This window comes from Balaenoptera physalus (assembly GCF_965194825.1).
Source record: "Balaenoptera physalus genome assembly, chromosome: 13".
Classification (NCBI taxonomy): domain Eukaryota; kingdom Metazoa; phylum Chordata; class Mammalia; order Artiodactyla; family Balaenopteridae; genus Balaenoptera; species Balaenoptera physalus.
The window spans coordinates 50,023,582-50,046,878 of NC_138892.1; the positions used below are offsets into that span (position 1 = coordinate 50,023,582).

A 23,297-nucleotide genomic window follows, 5' to 3' on the forward strand; every position below is an offset into this window, starting at 1 on the left:
TGCTGCTACAGTCAGTAAAACTTAACTTTTAATCCCTGAGATTTAGTAACAAGTCAAAAATATTTTCATATATTCAAATATAAAAAGCATATTTTAAGAACAAAAAACTAAAGAATAAAACCACTGCAGTTAATTAATCTCCCCACATATGGCAATATAAGTCCCTCTTTCTTAAATTAACTGAGGGGTGTGTACACAATGCATTTTAGTTATTAGATGAGCCAAAAGAGACTAAGATGCTCTAGTCCTCAGTTTTTTTGTAGTTTCTCCCCTTTTAAAAAATATTCCTGGAAACCGATACAATTTATTCAAATAATAGAAATGCCCACTGCTAGCTCAAATTTTCTCCCCTTTCTAAATTTTTGGTTGTGATGTACAATTAGGGATTTTCTTTTACTGTCCAAGACCAAAGTTCTTTATCTGATTGCAACCTGAGGCCCAAACTGCTTTTGCAAGGTCACTTTGGAGCAAGTCACTTCAGTTTCCTCAAATATCAAATGAGGGTAATTATAGCTCACAGGGATGTAAGTATAAGGCTGAACTGATGTTCATACAACACCATGATATCTGGGTAAGCTTTCTTCATAAGGAGCAATGCCCTGGAACACATGAGAGTTATTATATATCCAGCTGCTCCCTATTATAGATGGCTGCTTAATACTCCTAAAATGTCAGCTTTCCTCAGAGGAATGAATATTAATTCATTAGTTTGCTCATTAAACTTCCTTGAGATGCAAAGGAATGGCAATTATATCCCTTCCCCCCATATACATGAAATGTAGCACAGATATTAAGGATGTGACCACGGTAAAACACTAAGTCAAAGTCAAACCGAATAAACCAAATCCTTTGCAGTAAGATGCAGATTTCTTATGTATGTGTAACACACTGGCAAGTCATTTTTCATTTTGGAAGGTGTTAAGCATCACTAATGACAAGGGTTTATTTGCCTAATGGCCCAAAGGAAACGCAGTGTAATTCAAACTTTTTTAAAACAACAATGAAAGTCACAAATACCCTTTCTTCAAATCTCTCTCTCAATGCTCTCTTTCCAAAACAGAAAAGAAACTGATTTCCCTTTTCTCTAAAAGACCAAGACCAATGCCAGCTAAGAACATCTGCCAGTGCTAGTTTGAAGGCAACTTTGAGGTTCCAAGAATATTTATTTGTGTAGTTATTTATTCCAAAAGGGAAGATCACAGAAATTCAAATAGAATGTAACATATATCAATTTAAGAAAGCGCTTTGAGAAGATCTGGTGATAGAGAATGAGTGGGAACTATCATCTGCTCTGTCAGATCTGGACAATATTTTAAATTTAAATTGCTGCTTTAGCATCAACTTTCAACTTATACATAATGTACATCTCTTAAAAAATTATATCTAAATATATTGGGTTTCTTGGTTGGTTGGTATTTTTTCACTGGGTAAGAACTCTGAGAAGGGAGAGAAGCAATTATGAAAGTCTATGACCTAGGCTATGATAAGACCGAGTCTGGGATTGGCAACTCCTACAGTATGCCCTTGTTTTAGCAAATCCCACTTCTGCTGCAGGAAGCCACAGTAATTCCTTGACTGTTGGTGGCAGGAGGGGTGTAAATAAAAATGTGAGGTAGTTCTTTCCACAAGTGGGAAATATTTGTCTACATAATATCCCTGCAATGTCTGACAAATTACCAGAGCATCTGCTTGTTGTCATCTGTGAGTAAACTCTTAGCTTGGTATTAACTGAACTTGACAAATCATGAGCTAGCTGCAGTTCACAGGCCTTATTTTCTGATCCAGCCATGACTAGAGGAGCCACTAAAACTCCCAAAAATGTGAACCAAACAGACCACCAAGTATAAGAACTGCAAAAGCATAAGCATTAAAAAGCATATGGGGGAGCTGGTGACAGCACAGAAGAGTAATTTCCCAGGACTTGTGTATAGGAAAGAATGAAGACTGGTGGGAAATAATTTAGACTCTGCTCCCACAGCTTAACTATCAACTTGAAGGTTAAAAAAAAAGTGTTTTTTTGAGGTTCTAGCAAGATACTAGATACTAGATCTATATGATAGAGAACATAGCAGAGGCTCTATAAAGGAAAAGTAACACAGAAATACTAAAGGTAGAAGAACAGAATATGCTGAGAAAAGAAAGAGTTACCTATTAAAAACTTTAGTCTTTCTGACTTGGAATTTGTACATTTATATTGAACTAATAAAAGAAAATCAGTGATTGCTGAAAAATGTTTGTATTCTAAACTCTCTCCAGGCTACCAGACCAAGACTGATACCAGAAATAGATCAGGAGTAAAATTATAGTTAGAAAAGGGGAGAAAGGTAAGGTAGGACATTAAAATTTTATTCTGAAATTATCTCTGGCCACGACAATAAAATTTAACAAATATTCACTGAACAGTCTTACTCCTGTCATCAGCTGTACAATACATACAGTATCATAGAACTGGCCACTAGGATTAAAATCCACTAGAACATATTTCATGTTAAGTGGCGAGAGCAGCATCCCACAGAAATTTTTACATACATATATACACAGTCCACATTCAACCATTTTCACATATTTTCAGTACACACAGTTGCAGCATATTACAGTCACGTGTCTAAGTTGTTGCTCGATAGAAACCCAAGCCACTGCCTAGACATAACTGTAGCAGTTGAGCTGAGTATAGTTACAATTAATTTCATCTATGTCCATAGCAGAGAGATGTACAAGCCCCTAAGAAACAGAGAGTTCACAAATACTATTTTTTTTTTAAATGCTACCACAGCATTATGTTGGGCAATATTAAAACCTTTACCAACCTAATCAGTTTTTTTTTTTTAAGTCTTCTGCTTACCAGAATATTCTTGATGAAAAAAATTACAAAAATGAATGCTCTCTTGAAAATAATTCACACTTTGAAGATTCCAATATGGCCCAATGCTACTGATGCCTAAAGTGTTTCCTAACATTCTGATGGAGTCCTTCCACATGACTCCAAACCACCTAGTAAGTTTAAAAGTGGCTTAAGTGCCTTGCACCCAAATTGTAAAAATCCCTGGCCATCCTTACTAGAGCCAGGCACATATAAAAGGAATGCACTTTGGTTCATACCAAATGCCCTGGGATTAATCACACTATAAAATTAAATGGTTTGAGGTAAATTTTTACAAATACAGTTGATTTTTGTCTAGTGTTAGCATAACAAAAAAAAATATCGTTTAAAAAATCAGTCTGATGTTAAGATACAACAAAGACCATCTTTAACCCCTTAAACATAGGAATTCCCTGTGTAACTAACCAGTGGTTACCTTTTTCGGTGCCTGACGATGACTCACGCCTTATGGTTTCTATTAAGGCCTGTAAGTAACTGGATGTTTAAGACAGATGTATCTTTGCAGAGGTGGGTTCCATCTAGTATTCAGAGTTAAAGAGGCCAAAAAATGCATGCCCTACAACATGGCATTCAGAACAAAAGGCACATTGTTATCACTAAGGGCACAATTTCTCCTCTACTGTTAATCTACACTGTCTTGCATCACTGTTGTTCCACTGTTGTAGCAATACACTTAAGTGGTAATGCACGCTCTGGGGGTGCAAGAAACGGAGCCAGATGAGACCGCAACCAAAGACAAGACCACACTGTGCTCTTCCTAAATCTGAAAACAGCTCAGACATCCCTAGACAATGGTAACCTGTGAGACCAAGGACTGTTTCCAAGCCAACTCCTAGTAGCCTATCGGAGCCCTTCATTTGTGTTTTAAAATCACAACGATGCAACAGGTATTTTTTTTTTGACATTATAATTAAGCTAGAATTAAAAAGCAGCTCTATCACTAAACACTGAACATGGCGGCTCTTGTGAATAAGGGAATTTCCCTGTATTTAGGGAGTGTGGTGTTGGGGGAGCCCCAATAGTGCTGCACATTATAGTTTGGCTTAAAAGTTTCCGGTTACATTTGTGAATAAAGATAGTCACAAATGCATTGTTGGCATCTTAAGAACCAGTTTTGTGTGGTGAGGGAGAAGACAAGCAGTATTAGCCCATTTATAAATTTTCACATGGATAATCATTTTATAGGGATATTCATATTAATGGCAGGCTCAGGTTCATATATTTAAAACTAAAAGTGAAAATCTCGAGAGTGGATACGATGGAAGAGGAGCGCTGGAACGGGAAAACAGCCTTAATGTTTTTGTTTATTTTAATGACTTAAAGACGCTAACCATCATTAAGAGGCTTGTGGTTTTACAAAGCCACTTCTTATGCCTTTAAGCCAAAATTTTAATAATAAATACACAATCTTTAAATTCTAGAAGCCACTGGTTGGGGGGTATCATCACATGAGCATCATTTAAAATGCAACTTACTAACATTATTGCACTTCCACAGATTACACAGAAATGTGTACAACAAGCTAAAGAATTTGACTAGGGGAAAGAAGCTATAATTTCTAAAAACAGAAGTATAAATTAATTTATCAGTGACACCCTTAAATAGTAAAGCAAATATCAACACCACTATCTTATTAATAAGCTAATCTTACTACTGATTTTTTTTGGCAAATATCTGTAATAGTTCCTGAGCATTTTTCTCCACCATCAACTGACAAAGCCTCAAGATAAGTGAAGTGTTTTGTTCAAAACTACCTTTTTTTTCTTAAAAGTAAGAGAAACTGTAGGATTAATATTAAAAGAACTTAACCGGAAACTTTCTTGGCCTCGCTGGGGACCATGCTTTAAGTACTTGTAAATCAATTTACAGGCAATCAATACAAATAATATCTGTGCATATAAAAGAGTATTTATCCTAATTTATACTACCCAAAACCTATTGTCCAAACAGGCAGAAATCTTTCTATATTAAATTGCACATACTAAAAAATTTTTTCCACGTGCCTTGAAATTGATATTATCACTGCTCGTATATTAGTGATAAAATACTGAAATTTTCACTGTGAAAATAATTATTATTCAGAGGAGAAAATATTCTTTTACCTAACTCTCACTTTTCCAGGTAAAGTGTCATTCCCACAAAAACAATCAGTGCAATCCAAACGAAAGTAAAATAAAACAGAGGAATGCAATGTCTGTGGTTCTTCTAATGATGCAGAGTAAATCAAACCATTTAACTTGAGGCTGAACTTTTCCTCCTTCGAATTTGTTGTTAAAATTGGCCTTGCTGAACAAGCACAATGACTTCTGTTCATGAAGAGGATTTTCAACCCTCTCTCTTTTTAAAGAGTTGATGTTTTCCCAGGCTAAGAGAACCTTACTGTGGCACGTGAAAAGTGTGAACTCAGTCTAATCTGCTAAACCGTCTTTGGAGCTATGGAAATCCCCACCTTAAGTAGCTAGGCTGTTCTTTTTTAAACTGGAACATGAAAAGATGGTCATAATCACAGCTAAAATGTCTCCATTCTGTATTAGGAGTCTGGGATATATATTTGAAGGAAGAAAAAGAAATTAAATGTAAGCAACAGATGTGTGGTGAAAGAAGAACAGCAGGGAGAAAAGCAAAGAGAAGGGAGGAACAGTTCATGTAATACATTTCTAAATTTAGGTGCAAAACCACTTTTGTTAAACAAGGCTTCTTTGCAAAACAGCTCGCTGATCACACTGGAGAATCTGGAGGAACACACGTTTCCATTCATCCACCAGGTCTGCTTGGCCGGCCGTTAGAATGTCAGAATGCTAAGTGGGCATTTCAACTGTGGGGATTTGATTTTGTCTTTGAGCACTATTTTAGGGAAAAATCTCTAAGGTGCAGTTTTTCTTAGAATATCATTTTCATCCTGACCATTCTCCTCCCACCATCACTACCACCTGGGTAACTTATGGCAAACGGAAGCGGGACAGGCTGCACCTGTGCATGAACCTGAAGCGTGGAGAGAGAAGGGGGGCCTTACGGAGGCAATCACCTTGGGGAGAATATACTATGAACCATGAACACGTAGTGAATGTCTTTGACACCAATCTGTAGATGCGCGGCAGTCATGACGTAATCAATGGCCTGCCACTGATGTTTATTACTCTGCCACACTAAATACAGTAAGGCTCATCGTACTTTTAGAACACAAAAACAGTTTCAGAAAGTATAAAAACTTAAAGCATTGTCCCCATGTATTTTATAAAAACAAAACAAACAACTTTCTTACATTAAAATAAGTGCCAAAAAGATACAAATGAGTCGAGTTATTGAGCAAATAAAAACAGGTCTGAGCTACTCCTTTTCAACCCAGTAAGGCTCAGCAATGTCGTATCTTTCAGAATTACCAGCATCGGGGGGTACTGAGCTCAGCTAACAAGTTTTGGCAACACTGTCCTCTGCTGAATATTCCCATTGGCATCTGTCATCTGTGCCAAATTAGTCCTCAGTTTGGAAGCTGAGCTGGAAGGTGGAGGTAACTTGGAAATGGATGTGATAGCACCAGTGCTCTCGGTGATCCTTTTCACTGACGTCTTCTCCCCCGTTGGAGGCTTTGGCAGCCGCCTCCTCAGCCAGGGATGCCGCAAAGCCTGGCCAGGGGTCATGCGAACCGCAGGATCCCATTCCAAACACTGTTTCAAGAAGTCAAGGAAAAGGGGATCGTCACACCCCTTCAGTGCATTCCCCCACTCTCTGCTCTCCGGTGGGCCCCTCAGTTTCCCCCTCCGGGAACGGCCTCCGTTGAGAACCACGGAGCCGTCTGAGAGAGTCGTGACGGTGCAGTAACGGGGATAACCCTTGGAGCTCACAAAATTTTTGGCTCGTTTGGATGCATCCAGCAGTTTCTGGGAGGGCATGCCCAGCAGTTCAATCATACAGGCCAGCTGGTCCCCTTCATCTTCCCCAGGCAAGAGGGGGTATCCCGTCAGGAGCTCCGCCAGGATGCAGCCCAGGCTCCACATGTCGATGGGCATGCCGTACCTGGCGCCGAGGATCACTTCCGGGGCCCGGTAAAAACGGGACTGGATGTACGTGTAGACCCGCTGATGCTCGTAACAACTGGAGCCAAAATCAATCACTTTAATCCCGCTTCTACCCTGCTGCTTCAATAAAATGTTCTCGGGCTTCAAGTCACAGTGAATTATCCTGTTTTTGTGCAAAGCATCCAGGCACTGCAGGATGGAGTGGGCGAACTTGCGAACCAAAGGCAGGCTGAAGCCCTGGAACTTGTTCTTCTTGATGAGCTCGTAGAGGTTCATGCTGAGCAGCTCGAACGTCATGCAGATGTGGCTGCGAAAGGTGAAGTTCTCCAGCATGTGGATGACGTTCATGGCGTTGTCCTTGTCCTGCTTCCGCAGGTGCTCCAGGATGCGGATCTCCTCGGCCGCCTGCCGGTGGAAACGCTTCTCGTTCCTCACCATCTTCAGGGCCACGTGCTGGTGGACTTTGTGGTCGTAGGCCTTGACCACCTGCCCAAAGCTCCCCTTCCCAATGACCTTGAGGACCTCGTACCTGTAAGCCACGTGATCGTGAGGCACCTGCACGTAGGATCCCTGGTCATCGTCGTAGCCACCGTTGTTCGGCCCGCCTGTCATGCCCTGGCGCTTCTTTGCGTTTGGACCCAAGAAGTATATTTCAGGGTAGCTGAAAATCTCATGGTGTTCAAAGCTGCTTAGTTTCTGCATGTATTGCTTCATCGCTTGCTCGGGTGTCATGGGGGTGGCTTTCACCTTCCCCATGCCTTCCAGAGACTTCAGAGAGGTGGAGCTCCCCTGCCGCCTGTGGATGCTCTCCAGCTGCCGCTCCGGCACCGCCGGCAGCCCCGTCTTGCCCACCGCTGTAAGCCCATTTGGTTGTGTTGTGAGCACTGTCCGCTTGTTACTGTTATCCTCAAACAGCTGCTGAACCTGGATCTGTCCGTGGCTGTGGCTGCCGACGTGTAGGTGGTCATTCATCGTGTGCTTACTGCCGCCAATCTGTAATTCAGAAAGGGCACATCAAGAGAATGGAAGACGTCTGTCTGTTCGAAAGGGATCTTTTATAAATCGGCGCCCACCCCCACCTTTACAAAATCCAATTCGGTTTGAATTTACAGCCAGAATCGGGTTTCTTAAATGGAAAGGGTTGCGCACGCAGGAGGGACCTCACGCACACGCCGGCAGGGAGAGGGGACGTGACGTGGACAGCCTCAGACAGAAATAAAGGCAGAAGAGGCTGGGGGGCTGGCTGGGGAAGGCTATCCAACTTGGGATCCGGAAGAAAAAGACCCCCATAGCTGCTACACGTAACAAAGAGTCTGCTGTATGTGTTTTCGGGGCTCTTAAGAGTAAGTCCTCAGGGGAGGCAGAGACCATGCTTCTTGCTCATCATCCTCTACCTAAGATTTAGCACAGGGCCTGGGATATCATAGAGGTGCCATGCAGCCCATACTCGATATCAAGATGAAAGAGGATGCAGAAAAAGCACAAACACGTCGGCACTCTACTGGCTCTCCCGCCCCCAGATCGTAACATTTTTCACACTTCACTTAGTAGCTTCTTTATTACCGTGAGGGCAGGGACCAGGTCGGTCTTGTTTACTACTCCTTCTCCAGTGTTTAGCTCTATTCTGAGAACACTACTGTCTTCATTCTCGGTCTTCTCCACTACCTGAAAATCAAACTAATTACACCTAGGAAAGTGCATGATCCAGAAGCAAAGAAAATTATACTTTTAGGCTGGAAAGTTTCCCATGTAGATGTGCACTCTGTAGCATCTTGTAAACCCCAAACCTATTTTTAAGTTTCTGGGCTTCACTGGCTGTGATGACCATTTAAGGCCATTCAGCCCAACAATCCAGCCGCCACCCTCTTTTGGGCCTTCCTTTGGTCAATGGCTTGGCTCTCTCAAGACATGTATTTCTCCCGGCTGCTGGGATACTCAGCTTTCTGACAAGGAATACAAAGTAGCCATTTCTATTTCAGGCACACATGCCATCCACAAACATTCCTGTCTGAACAAAACTGATGGCATAAGCCAAGGGGCCCCAGCCTTCCTACTGAGAATCTACTTGGGATTTCTTTCAAGCATTATTATGGCCAAGAGGTGAGGGGTAGAAGAGGAGTAGCAGCCAGGATCCCCTCCCAGTTAGGAATTCTTGCCAGCCTCAGACAATCACTCACAAGTCTTAAAAGCATCCCACTAGATGATTATATGAAAGCTTAAAGATCAACTTGCCGTTCACAAGCCATCTCATTCATTCAGCCAGTGTTAGCTGAGGTCTAACCACACATGTGGCAGAGTCCCCTGCCCTTTAGGAGCTTACAATCAACTAGCTGAAGTCCTCTACTGTCAGTATTTTTCCCATCATCTCCTCCTAAATCCTACCTCTTGGGCTTTACGTATCACTAAATGCGTAGAAGTGCTCTGTATATGTAATATCATAATTCAGGAAGTGGTTTGGGACTACCTAGATTATAAAATGAAATTCCAAGTCCTTCTTACTAGGAGACCAAGACCTTCAAATTTTCTTTAACTGACACACAGCATGCACAGGACTATCTGAGGTATGCACTTTCTCTCTGCAATCTTCTAAAACAAAGTAGAATATAGTATAGTACTTGGGCCTGTCTGAAGTATGACTTCATTGACTGAGAGATTTTATTTCTCAGATTTCTGGAAGACTTCTAGTTGAACCCTTTCATTAAACTCACAGATGATATTCCATGCTAAGTGAACTTATCTTCTGTCAGGTAGCTGGACAGGTTATTTTATCCTCGTTCTATGCCAAAAGCAAAGCGGTTCATAAAAAGGCATTAGGAAGTCCTGGGTATATACACAAGTAGTACAGGCTTGTCCATGGATTTTTGTTCCCAAGCCTCACTTCTGAGCCTCTCCTCCTCTCCACTATGGTCTTTCAAGCACCAGGGAATAAAAGGACCTGAAATTAGAAATACATGTCTCCTAGAGAACCATTCTCTTCAGGGCAGCTTGGAGAGATTTCAGAAGAAAAACCGACGTTACCAGTATACATGCTACAAAAAGCAAGAGGCTTCACTGGGGACAAAATTAACGTTGGGGCTTTAGGAACTCCTAAAAGGAGGACAAAGTAAAACGTTCTGAGCTTCAGAAACCAACTTCAATTTTTGCAAGAGCAATCTTAATATTCTGCATAATTCAAAATATCATCAAAAAAAGCTGAGTGACTAGAACTAAAGAGAGTTTGCCAATTAACTGGATCACCGCCTGTCTTTCCAACTACCTTCTCTTGGTCTCCTCCACAGCAGCAACGAAGGAGGGTTCCAGACTTCCCCAGGGTTCAAGCCTCAAGTCGCTGGTGGCTTTTCACTCCCGTAAGTCTCCCCGGTCGACTGTGACCACAGCCAGGGCTCCAGCAACCCCCCAGGGGCTGACATCCGCCACATGTGCACCTCTAGCTCAGAGGAGCCCGATCTATGTCTCCCGAGCTCAAGACCCCCCCTGTATCCGACTCCAGATCAGCTACCTTTCCCACAAGCAACTCAAACTCAACTCACGCTTTTTCTACCAAAACCATTCCCTCCTCCCACAACCCTCAATTTCTGGTCAACAAAAGGCTTCACCCCCGAATAATCACTCTTGTCTCCACGTCTCCCACACCTTCCCAAGTCACTGCGGAGCCCCGTCATGCCTATCTGCCCCACTCCCCCCACACTGCCCTCCATCCACGCTGCCTCACCTCACACTCCTGCTGTCTCTCACTGGGACAACCGAAGCAGCCTCTTAACATGTCCCCTTGCTTCTAAGTCTAGAATTCCTCAAGTCTCTTCTCTCCACGATGCTTCTGGAGTTACCACTGAAAAGTGTCACTCTGACACTGCCCTTGCTTTTGCTTAAGGCCCACACAGGCACCCCATTTCCACAGATAATATGAGACCTCACAGGCAAGAACATGAGGTTCTCAAATGTAGAGCCTATAGGACCCGAGTCCTTCCAGTATCACCCACCACTGTCATATTCTCTCCGAGAATAAGCTGGATTCCCCAAGACCCATGGAGACACCACGCTCTTTTACACTCTGTTTTTGGGGAGGTTATGTTTCATAATGGTTAGGTGCCCAGGGATTTTCAATTAGATGCACGGGAAATGAATCCCAGCTCCACCACTTACTAACTGTGTCACCTTGGTCAATTTACTTAATCTCTCTAAACCTCAGAGTCCTTATCTGTAAAAACAAGGTAACAAAGCTACCTCATTAGGGCCATTAGGAGGATTAAATAAGGTAAAAGAGATAGAGTGCTTAGTATAGTACTGAGTAAAGGAGAGCTAGAACTACTGTCCTTTCCAAATGCTGCTTGGAATCTCCTTCCTAACCAGGACTACGTGGTAAACTCATACTCACCCTTCAATGCGCAGTTCAACTCTCACCTCTTCTGTGAAATGGTCCCTTTCCCTTCCAGGGTGCTTATAGAGCACTGATATATTAAAACACTTATTTCGTTTTACATACCTGTTTTCACACCTGATGTACCCACCTGGCTGTGAACAATTCCAGGGTGGGGTCACCTCTTATCTTTTTAAGTCCTTATTGACATAAACCCAACATACAGTAAGTACTCAGTCAATTTCTGTTGAGTGGAAGAACCAATGTCCATCACTCCTTGTTAACTCTCACCTCTCTGAGTTATTCTTAAGAACTTAATAACTCTTAATAACTCTTGAGTTATTCTTAAGAACTACCTTTGTACCTTCATAAGAAAACATGAAGTTAACACCCAGGGAATTGGGACTTATCTCCAGTGACACAAGTCACAAGATGTTAGGCTTGCATTGCATCAGCAGAGACTTGGAAGCAAATGACAGCCCATTAAAGAGTACTTGTAGCAGAAGAGATCAACTAAACACCTAAAAGTGACATGTGGAATCTTAAAAACTTTCCAGATGTTAGGGAGATTCATTTTAGAGGCGCTAGTAAAGGAGGATTTTGAGTCTTAAACACTGTGGGACTCTACAATCACAACCCAGGTCAGAAGCGCAATTAACTGATCTATAAAAAGGGAGGAAAAAAGCCCTAGAAATGCCAAAACATTTCCACAATACATATGCCAGGACGACACCATAAACTTAAGAATGTTTAAAACCTCTCACTCACTTTTTCCTATTTGCCAATGCCTACCTAGCACAGTGCCTCTCAAATTTAAAAATACTGAATGAATGTAATTGTTAGATACCTACAACGTATGGGTTGAAGCAGAGGGACCTCCAAAAGCCCTCTTTGACCATGACACATTTTAGCATTAAAAATTATGTAAGAACAATAGTCTAGTCAATTTGGTAGTTTTAATGTCTTCCAAAAATAAAAGGGAAAACAGCACATACTTCACTGTGTTAACATTTCTGGGAGTTTTAAAACTTTGCTGAAGTCATCTTAGAAATGCTGTATAGAGTTATGGGAATAGAACTGAGTCCAAAAAGATTGGAATTCTAGCTCCTCCTCAAACACATTGATGGTCTGTGTGGCCCTGAGTCAAATGTCTTTTTCTTCTATCAAACATAACTGTTTTTTTTTTTAATGGGAATATTCATTCTTCTTTAACTCCAATTATTTTATAAAGGTAAAACCGGTAATTGGAGAGTGCTTTAAATATTAAACAGTTATGAAAGTGATACAATACTAATATTTCAGAATTTAAAAAATAAGCACATTAATATCTCCCAGACAACATTAAAAAGAAAAAAACTAATAGGAATCAAAATAGTTATTGGGTACACTTTTAGGACAGAGATAAAATGACTAAATATAATATATCCACAGAGATAGGGTACAAAAGGGCAATGCACTTTATCTACCAACTACATCATTTACAAGAGAACATATGGGCAAACACAACGAGATTATTTTCCTCTCCGTAATGCCCTTCCCCCTACCCATTCAAAAATAGCTCTTCCTAGTTGTAACTGCTGTGAAATTAAAAACTAAAAGCTTACAAAAATCTGAAAGACATATGGACACATGGATCTGCTAAGGTTCTTGCATTTGTAACAAAACGAATACAATTTCCTAGAATTAACAGTCAAGCAGTGTGTTAAAGCTGGACTCAGGAGGGCCTGGGCTTTAGCTCCAGCCTTGATAGGAATTGGCTCAGGAGTCTTGACCAAACCAGTTCACTTGTCTGACTCCTTCCTCATCTGTAAAATGAAGGAGTAGAACCAGATAAACTCTGTGGTCCTTTTACTTGCCTGTTTAAGGAAGTCTGCAGTGCTGTGCAAATAAAATCAAAACTAAAGAACAACCAAAACCCAAATTCATGCTTTCAAAACCAAGCTTCTAATGATCAACAGCTTACTGAAGTTCAGGTAAGTTAATCACAGGTAAATCTGGTAGATACCACAGCAAAATATAAGCACCATCATTAGGAGTCCCGAGAAGCACCCACACATCTTTTCATTTCTGGTCCACCACAGGCTATTCCTCTAGTATCATTTTCTGTCATCTCATTACATATTTCAGTTGTAAAGAGGCTCTGATCAAGCAAAGCCCACCCTTACATAACTGGAAGCCGGATGCAAACCAAGTAGTATTTCTTTTCCAGGTCATACCAATTCATGTGATTACATTCACACATGGAAAAAAACTGGATGTTTTATTTTCCAAATTGTCAGATGATTCCAAACCAAACTGAAACACCTAAACCCAATGGCAGTTTCTCAACTAAAACATCACCGTGACAAGAACATTCAAGTCTAACACACAGAATCAACAGCTTACTGATGCTCTTCCATTAACCACAGCCCAACAGATTGGTTAACTTCTGTGCAGTGAATTCTTAGCCCCTGGGTCTAGATGTGTCAGGAGAGACAGAAAGGAGAAGGAGAGAAAGAAAATATAAGAAGAAAACATGTTCCTGGGGAACTGTGCACAGACGTCCAGGTCTAAGAGAAAATATTCCACTCTAGCCATCCGCTTATAAATTCTCCCCATAAACAAGTTTCCCCATAACACATGACCCTCAGAGCTGCTCCTCTGAAGGCTAGAAATGGCCTTTTCTGCAAGAACTTAACTTTCACTTGGCAAACAAAGCCATATCCTTAGCAAGCACCCCTCATACAGAACCATCTTAGGCAGTTCCTCTGGAAGATCCAATCGGAAACAAGACCTTGGAAGCCATCAACTCCTCCAGGGCACATCTCCCCTAGGCTGTCAGCCACCATCCAAGGGCTATCTCTGGGAGCCGAGAAAAGGTATGTACTGAAGTCCAGTCCAGTCTACGGCCATACCACCCTGAACGCGCCCGATCTCGTCTGAAGTCAAGTCCAGCTTGCTGATCTCTGCAGCCACCAGCCCCGCGCCGAGCTCCCAGTTCCCTCTTGGCCCTCTGAGGGACCACAGCACCTGTCAGGTGCCCATCCCTTCCCACCTCCTTCCGAGGCAAAGCCGGCCCTTTTCTTGTGAATAATATCCAACTGCAGAATCCTACAGGGGTGGCGTGTTGTTTTGACTGCTGCTGCGGCTCTTATTTTTGTTAACGTTAATTACAATTTCTGCTGTGCTCAAACCTGTAGCACTCATAAAACATGCTTCCACACGCGGAGGACAATTGTCGGTGCTCCCTGCTGGGTAGAGCCAGGCCCGGGACGCTCTTTGGGGCATCGATTTTCCGGGCAGGACGGCCTGGCTGTCCCCTAACACATATGTGTTTCTATAAATACCCACTACCCAACGTGGTGGTGGAGGGGCAGGGATGTTTATCGGGTCAGGGAAAAGGAGCTCGAGGAAGCAAGGACGGGAAAAAAAGGGGGAGGGGGAGCGAAGAGAGAAGGAAAGCGACCAGGAGGAAGTTCCGAGGAAGAGGAGGGCAGGGGTGGGCGGGCTCCGGAGGGGAAGTGAGGGGCCCACGCCACGAATCCTCCTTTGTGGCTGCGGCTTTGGGCTCGCTCAAGTTCCAGAGGGCGGCGTCCCGGAGAGGCCACTGGCGTGGAGACACTCGCACTTCGACCTCTCTCCCCTCTCCCGCCCGCATTATCCCCCAAGTCCGGGTGCCTGTGCCCCGGGCCCCTCCCGCCCCTCTCTCCCCGCCGCCCGCGGCCTGGGTCTTACCGTGTGGGCTGCGGTGGCAGCGTTGCTGGCCCGGAGCGGCGGCAGGGCGATGGGGGAGGGCGGGCCGGTCCCCACTCCGCTCCGGGGGGCCCCCGCACCGAGCCCCGGGGAAGCCTGAAGCTGGCGAACGGCGCTGTCCCCTCCTCGGCCTGGCAGCCACGCGCGGGAGGAGACAAAAGAGGGTCAAGGGGGAGAAAGTCACCCGGACCTGGTGGCCCCGCCCCACCCCTCCAGGCTGCGGAGCCCGCTCTCCCCGGGGCAGAGCCGGGGACCGTGAACGCGGGCGTCCCGGAGCGGCAGGAGGCCGGGGACGCAGACACCCGGCGCTCCCGCGGGGCGGGGCTCGGGCGGCTGCAAAGTTAAGTCGGGCCCCTGGCGCGCGAGCGAGTTCGCGACCCGGCGGCTCACGTTGCGGGCGGCCGCAGGCCTGGAGCAGGGCTGGACTGCCAACCCGGGCGCCGCCGCCTCGCAGAGTCCCGGGCGGGGGAGGCCCGGGACGGCCCCCGGCCGGCTCGGAGGAGCTTCGGAGCTCGCGTGTAACAATGAGCGGAGCCGAGACGAGGGCGCGCCGTCCGCCCGGGGGACCCCGCGCCGCCCCGCCGCGGCGCAGACTTTGTTCGAGGTCCCGCTGGTAGCGGGAGCCCGCGCCACGAGGGCTGGCCCGGGGGCCGCGGGGCTGCGCGCCCGGGGCGGCGCGGGGCCCGGGCCTCCTTACCGGTCGGGTAGGCGACGGGAGCGGCGGCCGAAGGTTTCCTGGTTAACATGGCCGCTGGAGAGGAAAATGCATCTCAGGGCTGCCGTCTCCGTCTCCGCCACCGCCGCCGCCCGTCCTACTGCTACTTCTCGCGGCCGCCACCGCCGCGCCTCCTGGTCGCCCCTCTCGCGGATCTCCGGCTCCTCCTCGCCGCCTCCCGTCAGCTACAGCCAGACACACACAGTCCGCTGCATCCCCTCGGCCCGGGCCCGCCGCCGCGAGCCCCCCACTCTCCTCGCCGCCGCCGTCCTCCTCTTCCTCGGGCGGCCGCAGCACCCTCCGGCCCGTGCACATGCCTCGCCCTCCCCGGCGCGCCGCAGGCCTCCCCGATTCCCTCACATAGGGCGCGGGGGAGCTGGCTGCGCCGCCTCGGCCGACTGGCTCGGGAGCCTCCTCCCGGGCCCGCGCACGCGCGCCCCCGCGCACACTCGCCAGGCGCCCGCGCACCGCGCGGCCGAGTAGGGCAGCCCCGCCCCCGCTCCCTCAGCCACCGGGCAGGCCCCGCCCCCGGACTCCCCCACCCCACCCCAGGCCGCGCCACACACTCCCGCGCACACCCCTCCCCGACCCAGCCGCCCACCGGAGTCCCTCCCACCCACTCCTCCTCCCCAGCACGCACCCCAGTCGTCGGCATGGCCACCCCTCCACTCCCCCGAAAACTCTGCAGCCTCCGCTCGCCCTTGGCCTCCCCCTCCGGCCATCTGCACGGTTCCCCTGCTGACGGCCTTCTCCCCTCCCCGGCCTCGCCCGCCCCTGCAGCACCCCTCCCCTTCCCTGCAGCGCAACCTACCGTTGCTTCCCTCCCACCGAAATCGCTGCAGAGACCCCCCCCTCCCCTTGCGAGCGCACCCCCAACCATATATGCATTTTCAGCTTTCCGAACCTGATGGCTGCTCACAGACAATACTGCCCCCCTCCCCGCCTTCCGGGTCCCAGTGGCTTAAGCACCTCCTCTCCCCAGCTGATCAGGTAAATAACTTAGTTGTGCCGGGGGTCACCTCGGTAAGGAAAGTCCAACCCTCTGGAGGGCCGCGCCTTAGCCTGGGGACCCCGAGTGTGGGCCAAGGAGGGGGCTGCCCTCCCACCTCCACCTCCACCACACACAGTCCCTCCCCGATTTACTGACACCAAGTGACCGCTCTCCAGTCTCTAGGACAAGGGGATGCAGAGAGGCGCGTGTGGATGGTTGCCGGGGAAGCAGTTGGCTGTGGGTTGCTAGGCAAAAATAAACATCAGAGACGCCTCCCATTTCCTTACAACTCTGAGCCTTTCCCCTGCGCGGCCACAGGGAGAGGTACACCTTCCCGAGCGACACCTTTAATTCCTCTCCTCCCCAGACACAAGTCTTTTTCCCCTTCCCATCCAAGACACGGAGAATTTCCCTGTCCTTTGAATTTGCCATATACAGCCTCTCTTTCCCTTGCAGACTGAAAAACTACTTGCCCATCTCACACCCGCGTCCTGTCGTCTGTGGCACATGCCTTTGTCCAAAGGTCACAGGTTTTGTCACTTCAACGGGAGGGTCAGGGGGGAAGCCCGGCAATTCCGGATGACGGAACCGAAAGTTTGCCTTGCACTTTCTTCCCCAGACGTGCCTGGTTTCTGAAGTTCTCCTGCGGACCTGGGTCCGTTATGATCTGTCCTGTGTATCTGCTGCCCCTGGCTGGACCAAGTGTGCAGGCCTGAGCTAGTGCAGACTCAAATCAGAACGGGGACCGTCGCCTCTACTGTTTGCAAATTGTCATAGCAACCTCCCAGCAAGATCACCCTCAGCTAAATACAAATGCCCCAAAATGAGTGTTTCAGAATTACAGTGTGGCCTTCTCAGAGTCTCCAGGGCTCCTACAGGGGCATCAAGGACTGAGGGTGTTGGCAGAGGGAACAGGTGGCAAAGAGTAGAACTGTGTCTAGTAATATGTCCCTCTAAAAAATCCTCTTGGTGCCTTCTCCCAATAAAGTAGAAACACAGTGAAACAATCAATCCAATAATAAACCTTTACAAAGAAGAGTGATGACCTGATCTGGTCCCAGCAAGAGATATTCCCCCTTGCTTGTCATCAGAGACTATGACATTCAAATTCACGTGGGGAAACATATTCAGTGTTCAGAATTAACTAAAAGAAAAGGGATTACTTAGCAGCAGAGTTGAAGCTAGAACTCATTTTCTGACTCAGTTTAATCTCACTCTGCTCTCTGTTACCTTGGCTTTTAAGAAACATCACACCTCTTTTCCTTCCTTCCCTTTCAAACAATTATTTTCATACTATCTTCCTTTTCTTAATGAGTGTTCCATACAACTGATGTTCAGATGAAAAATGTGAAGCCAAAAATTCAATTTTAATATAACCGGACCCAGCTTTCGCTCAAATTATTCTTACATTACTTCAACAGAAGCTAAATATTCTCCTGCTTTTTCATGAATAAGAAAAATGCTAACTCCTGGAAGTCATAGTGTGTGAAATCCAAATTAGAAATATTAATTTCCACATTAAACATGAGGAAAAGGAACACTGACTTTTTTTATAAACAAAGGGACACAATTAATCATTAACTTTAGTCAAAGAAAAACTGCTTGTTTAGAGAACTTTTCCTAGTATGTTGTTTTATGACACGATAAGTACAATTTCAATTTTTTATCTTCTGGTTTCTTACCTTGAGGAAAATTTGCAATTAGTCTAATATCTTTAGCTATTTTAATTATAAATGGTACACCTTTCAAAATTATATTCTTGCTGACCTCTAAATTAGTATTTACAATTGCTCGGATTTCTCTCATTTTATTAAATGTTGATGGCCTCAACCTGTATTAATGTCAAATAGAAAAATGTACAAGTGCACTCCCTGAACTTTCAAGGAGAATGAACTGGGTGAATTCTAGTAGGTATTACCCTCAAACTCTATTATTCTACTGCATCATTATCAAGTATACTACAGTAATCTCTGTATAAAACCCTTTCACAGATACTCTCATGTTTAATCGTCATGACTCATAACCAGGTCAGAGCTGTGTTGCTGTTAACAGTAACCTCCGTAGGGGGCTCCATTCAGTTAGTAAGAGTCTGGTCTTTGGTTCTTGCCCGTTGTAAAAACTCCATCTGTTCTGAATATTTATAAAATCCAGATTCAAATGACAGGTAGGCAGGATGTAGCAGGATGAGAAAGAAAGAAACTTTGGGGAACTCAGAATGGAGTCTCGTGGATGGAAGGAAGTCGATTCTTCACTGAGAAAAGTACTGATCACAGAGAAAATTGGAAATGAACAAGAAAATTACTGGTTTCAAAACATATTGAATCTCTTTATCCCAGGAACATGTACAAAGAATTCAGTGTGTGCTGGGCCTGGGGGATAGGATGAATCATCAGATGTCGTGGGTGAGGCTCCAGTCGGGCAATCTGTTAGGACCTCATTCTTCTATTCAGTGAAGCAATAAACAGTCAGCACCTAACATATTTTTGACACTATTCGTACTGGGGCTGCATATTTAAATAAATAATCCCTGGCTCTGGTAATGGTTATTAAGAATCACAATCCAGTAGGGGAGGCAAGACCCTTAATGATGTGACGGGGCAGAAATCAAGGCATGTACGAGGCACAATGGTGGCACACAGGAGGGAGTGATGAGCTCTACTTAGGAGGTGACTGGCCTCGAAAGAGCTGTGATGTTAAAGAGACTTGGGAGTTTGCCAGTCAGACAAGCCAGGCGAAGACGTTCTAGGCAGAAGGATAGGATGTGCAGAGGCATCAAGTAGAAGAAAGCATAGTGTACTCTGGGAGAAGTGTAAGCAATTCAGAATAGAGGCAGCTCGAAGTGGCAGGGAGAGGGTTGGTACTGCTATCTTTATAAGGTTAGGGATATGGATGATACATTTGGGATAAGAATTATCTGAAACTTTACCAGCTGTGGAAATGTGAAAACAAAGTACAACGTCTTTTAAAACAACTAAGGTAAATTACTAAGGAACTGCCTTATTTTGGGTAACACAGACGTGTAAGTGGGGCCTAACGCCCCTTAGAAGGATCCCATTTACTGATGGCATCTTCCATATGTCCATCACCAAGGTCCAGAACCACCTAGAGAAGAACATCAAGACCATATGGCCTGAAGTCCAGGAATGTAACTCCTCAGATGTAGGGGGCATGGATGCCATAGCCAAATGGCCACTGGTATTTGCCTTTACCTCTGTGGCCACTGCTGGTATGGAAATCAGGAAGAAATGTCTATCAGATCACCACTCGAGAGTTGGTGATCAGAAGTGTCAGGGTAGTTTGGTGGTGTTCTGGTCGGGGTACTTACAGAGCCAGTTTCCTTAATCCTGGGGTCGGGGGGTAGGGAGGAGATGCATTTGTCCCCTAGATGAGCTAGGTATCTAGAAAGACTGGGGATATTGTCCAGCATTTCTTGGGGATAGTTTATCTGCTTTTTCCAACTGCATGCTAAAGACAGAAAAGCAGTAAGCAGAGAAAAGAGAAAGCTGTATCCTGGATGTGGGGAGTACTGTGCTAAAGAGCCCAGTGGGACCTCTACCTCTGACACCACCAGGACAAATGCCAGCAGAGTGGTGCCTGGTGTGTCCGGGAGCTTCAAAGGGATAAGGAGGGCCATCGCTAGGTAGGGCCCCCAGCAGCAGGCCCCCAGGCCAAGGCCTCCCACACCTCTGGCTCAACTCACACAGTCAGCCCCCAGGAGACAGGCCCAGCAGGCTGCGCTGGGAGCAGCCATCCAGGAGCGAGCTGATTCCAGGGCACCAGCCATCATACTGGACCCTGAACCTGCTGGGGAGTGAATGAGTAAAGATAGTACAGCAACTCTAAGAGCAACTCTCTATTAGGAAGTTTGCTGTAAGAGAAACAATGTGCGATTTTGCAAACCAGATAATAGCAGGGGACAGGACCTGTGGTTCCAGGTCTTGGGATCTTTGGTGACACTCTAACCAAAAGTAATGCCATCTAGAAGCTAGGAAGGGGCCAGTGGGAAGGAGAGGCCTGTTCTAGGAGCATCATGAGAGCTGCACTGGCCATTGCTTCTGGCTTACCTTAGCACAGACTCAGTAAAAAACATACGAAATGGAACACTATTTTAGCCAAGGATGGGCTAAGGGCAAACATCCACATTCGAACTTATGAACAATGAAAATGCTTATAAACAGTGAAAAGGGACTCCACTTCTACAAAAGACCTACAAGAGTACCTGTTTTCCTTAACCGAAAGAAATCCGAAGAGGATTTTCATTTTTACAAAAAAGGCGAAAAGCAAAAATCGCATTCAGCCTTTGTTTTGCAGTGAGTCCCGTATAGAGGCATCACACACGCCCCCGAGTAGTGAGAGTGGCGCCACCAAGCTCTTTCCCCTGGAACTGCATCTCCGCATCAAGCCACCGTAGCTTTGAACTTGTCTGTGAGTATCTGTGAGTTATCTCCATTTATTCTGTGCATTTGTTAGCAAGATGAGTCCTAAGGTAATTGCTTCTTTGCTTGACACCATTCCAGCTTATAAAAGGTTTCAAAGGAATGCTGTACTTTCAAATAGTGGGGTAAAACTATACATGTATGTATATAATCAATTATCAAGCTCTTACTACATGTCAGGCATTGATCTTGGTATTTGGAACAAAGCAAAGTCCTTGCTCCATGGATCTTGTCTTCTAGCGCAAGGAGAATAACAAGTGATGAACAATACATATATCACAGGTCAGAGGGTGATAAGTAAGCACTATATGGAAAATGACATGATGTAAGAGGATAGGGAGAGACGAGAGATGGTACTATTTTACTTAGGGTCATCAGTGAAGGCCTCTCTGATAAGGTAACCTTTTAGCAGACACGAAAGAAGTAAAAAGCACGTGGAAATCTCCAGGCAAAGGGCCCAGCAGATGCAAAGGCTCTGAAGTGGAAACATTTGGGACACAGCAAGAGGGCAGATGGCTGCAGCAGTGACATGGGCAAGAGCTGGGAAGTCACAAGGATAAGGTCAGAGGGACAGCTAAGACCACGTTAAGGAATTTGAATTCTACTCTGAGTGAGTTGGGAAACCAAGGCTTAGATGCTTCAAAAGGTACCAAACCAAGAGTGGAAGGTTACAACCAACCCTGCACACCCTTTATTTTTTTTACAATCTCAATGTGTATGCATTTTTTACACCTTTCCTAATTCACATTGAGCTAAGCACTGTGGAAGGCAAAGCTGACCAAACACAAGCCGTGGTCTTTATTCTGTGAGTCTTGTTTGGGAGAAAACTCACACTCCAGGAAACCTTCCAACCCCACAGTAAAGAGCACGTGTTGCATGTTTTCCTTTTGCCCCTCAGACCCACTCTTCCCCACCCTGCTCTGGGCCACACAGGGCTTTATAGATGGCATCAATGGGCTCCCACGCCCACGGGCTTCCAAGTGGATTTAGCTAACGGAAGTTTCTGGTAAGAGACCCAAGCCTCGAGGACAATGAGGTCAAGCTCTTGATCTCCCTGGCTTTCCCCATGCCAGCCTGCCGCAGACCAGCCAGGTCCCTTGACCTCAGCTCTTGTCAGACAGCCCTTTCCTACAGCTACAGCTTGGAGTTCTGGACAGCATTCAGTTCCCTTGCCCCTTCAAGCCTACAGGTGGTAAGGGTTTCCTGCAGTTGCAAGCTCCACGGTTCTTCATTTTCCCTTGCTGATTTCTCTTCACCCCACCCCTACTCTTGTACATAGTCTTTTAATTAAACTCTGATTATGCCATGTTTTTTTTTTGCCAGATCCTAACCAATACAGAGGATAACATATATATATATATATAAGTCCTATATAGTGTAGGTTATGGGATCTAGATACCATATAACTCTAGAGGGCTAGGAGAATCTGTGTTTGTTGGAAGAGTCAGAATGGGATTCCTGGAGAAGATAGAATTTGATCTGGGCCTCAGAAAATGGGCGGGCTTCTCTTAGGCAGAAGAAAAAGCACTCCCAGGCCAAGGGAACGATTCGAGGGAAGGCAGAGAAGCGGGAATCAGCACTGCAGAAGCAGCAGCCCCAAGAGTAGAGACTGGAACCGAGGGGGACAGAAAACAAGACGGCGGGTGGCAGAGTAGGTGCACCCGGGTCCCGGACTGCAGTGGAAGCTGGACAGGAGAGTTTCCACTTGGTGTGGATGGAAACACCGGACCACTGGAGCTCTCCAAGCAGTGAGTGACCTGAGAAAAGTGCTAAGCAAGGGATGTAGATCAGTTTGGCTGCAGAGTGTTAGAGAGACTGGAGTGGGGAAGAAATAGAAACTGAAACAACCAGTTTGGAGGTGGTTTCCAGAAGTAGCTGAGGGGGGGTGCCACGGAGAGGCAGGGGCAGATACTGTTTATTTTGATGCCCTCTCTAGAGCCCAAGAGAAGGGTCTTTGAAATGACGAGAAGCCAGAAGTAATGGAAGGGCCAGATGTTTGCCTTGCTGCCTCTGGGTTTCAAAAGCATACACAATTCTTAAAGCTGCTTATCTAAGCATTTTGCAATAAAGCTCATTAAAATGACCTGCTAAAAGTGAGACATAGTTAAGAAATAACAGGTCAGGAAAGCCTGGAATTCCAAAAGATTCCCCCATCACGTCCTTTCTTAG

The 23,297-nt window shown here is 45.8% G+C and overlaps 1 protein-coding gene and 1 long non-coding RNA gene across 2 annotated transcripts in view; one reads left to right on the forward strand and one right to left on the reverse strand.

The window, feature by feature from the left end:
- LOC309642043 overlaps positions 1-23,297 on the forward strand; it is a 371,803-nt gene that overhangs the window by 216,888 nt on the left and 131,618 nt on the right. The window lies entirely within an intron of this gene.
- DYRK2 (dual specificity tyrosine phosphorylation regulated kinase 2) lies at positions 2,326-16,199 on the reverse strand. The gene is made up of 3 exons (XM_082422771.1): positions 15,684-16,199; positions 14,969-15,117; positions 2,326-7,890 (listed from the first exon to the last, which is right to left on the reverse strand). The coding sequence occupies exons 1-3, from the start codon at positions 15,730-15,732 to the stop codon at positions 6,283-6,285; spliced, it is 1,806 nt and encodes a 601-aa protein (XP_082278897.1). The 5' UTR covers positions 15,733-16,199; the 3' UTR covers positions 2,326-6,282.

Bases quoted from the DNA above. Each gene is read 5' to 3' on its own strand.
- DYRK2 (XM_082422771.1), bottom strand. From the start codon at position 15,732: ATGTTAACCAGGAAACCTTCGGCCGCCGCTCCCGTCGCCTACCCGACC. The intron at 15,118-15,683 runs GTAAGGAGGCCC...CGTGGCTGCCAG, and splicing joins TCCCGTCGCCTACCCGACCG to GCCGAGGAGGGGACAGCGCC. The intron at 7,891-14,968 runs GTAAGACCCAGG...TCTGAATTACAG, and splicing joins CTGCCACCGCAGCCCACACG to ATTGGCGGCAGTAAGCACAC.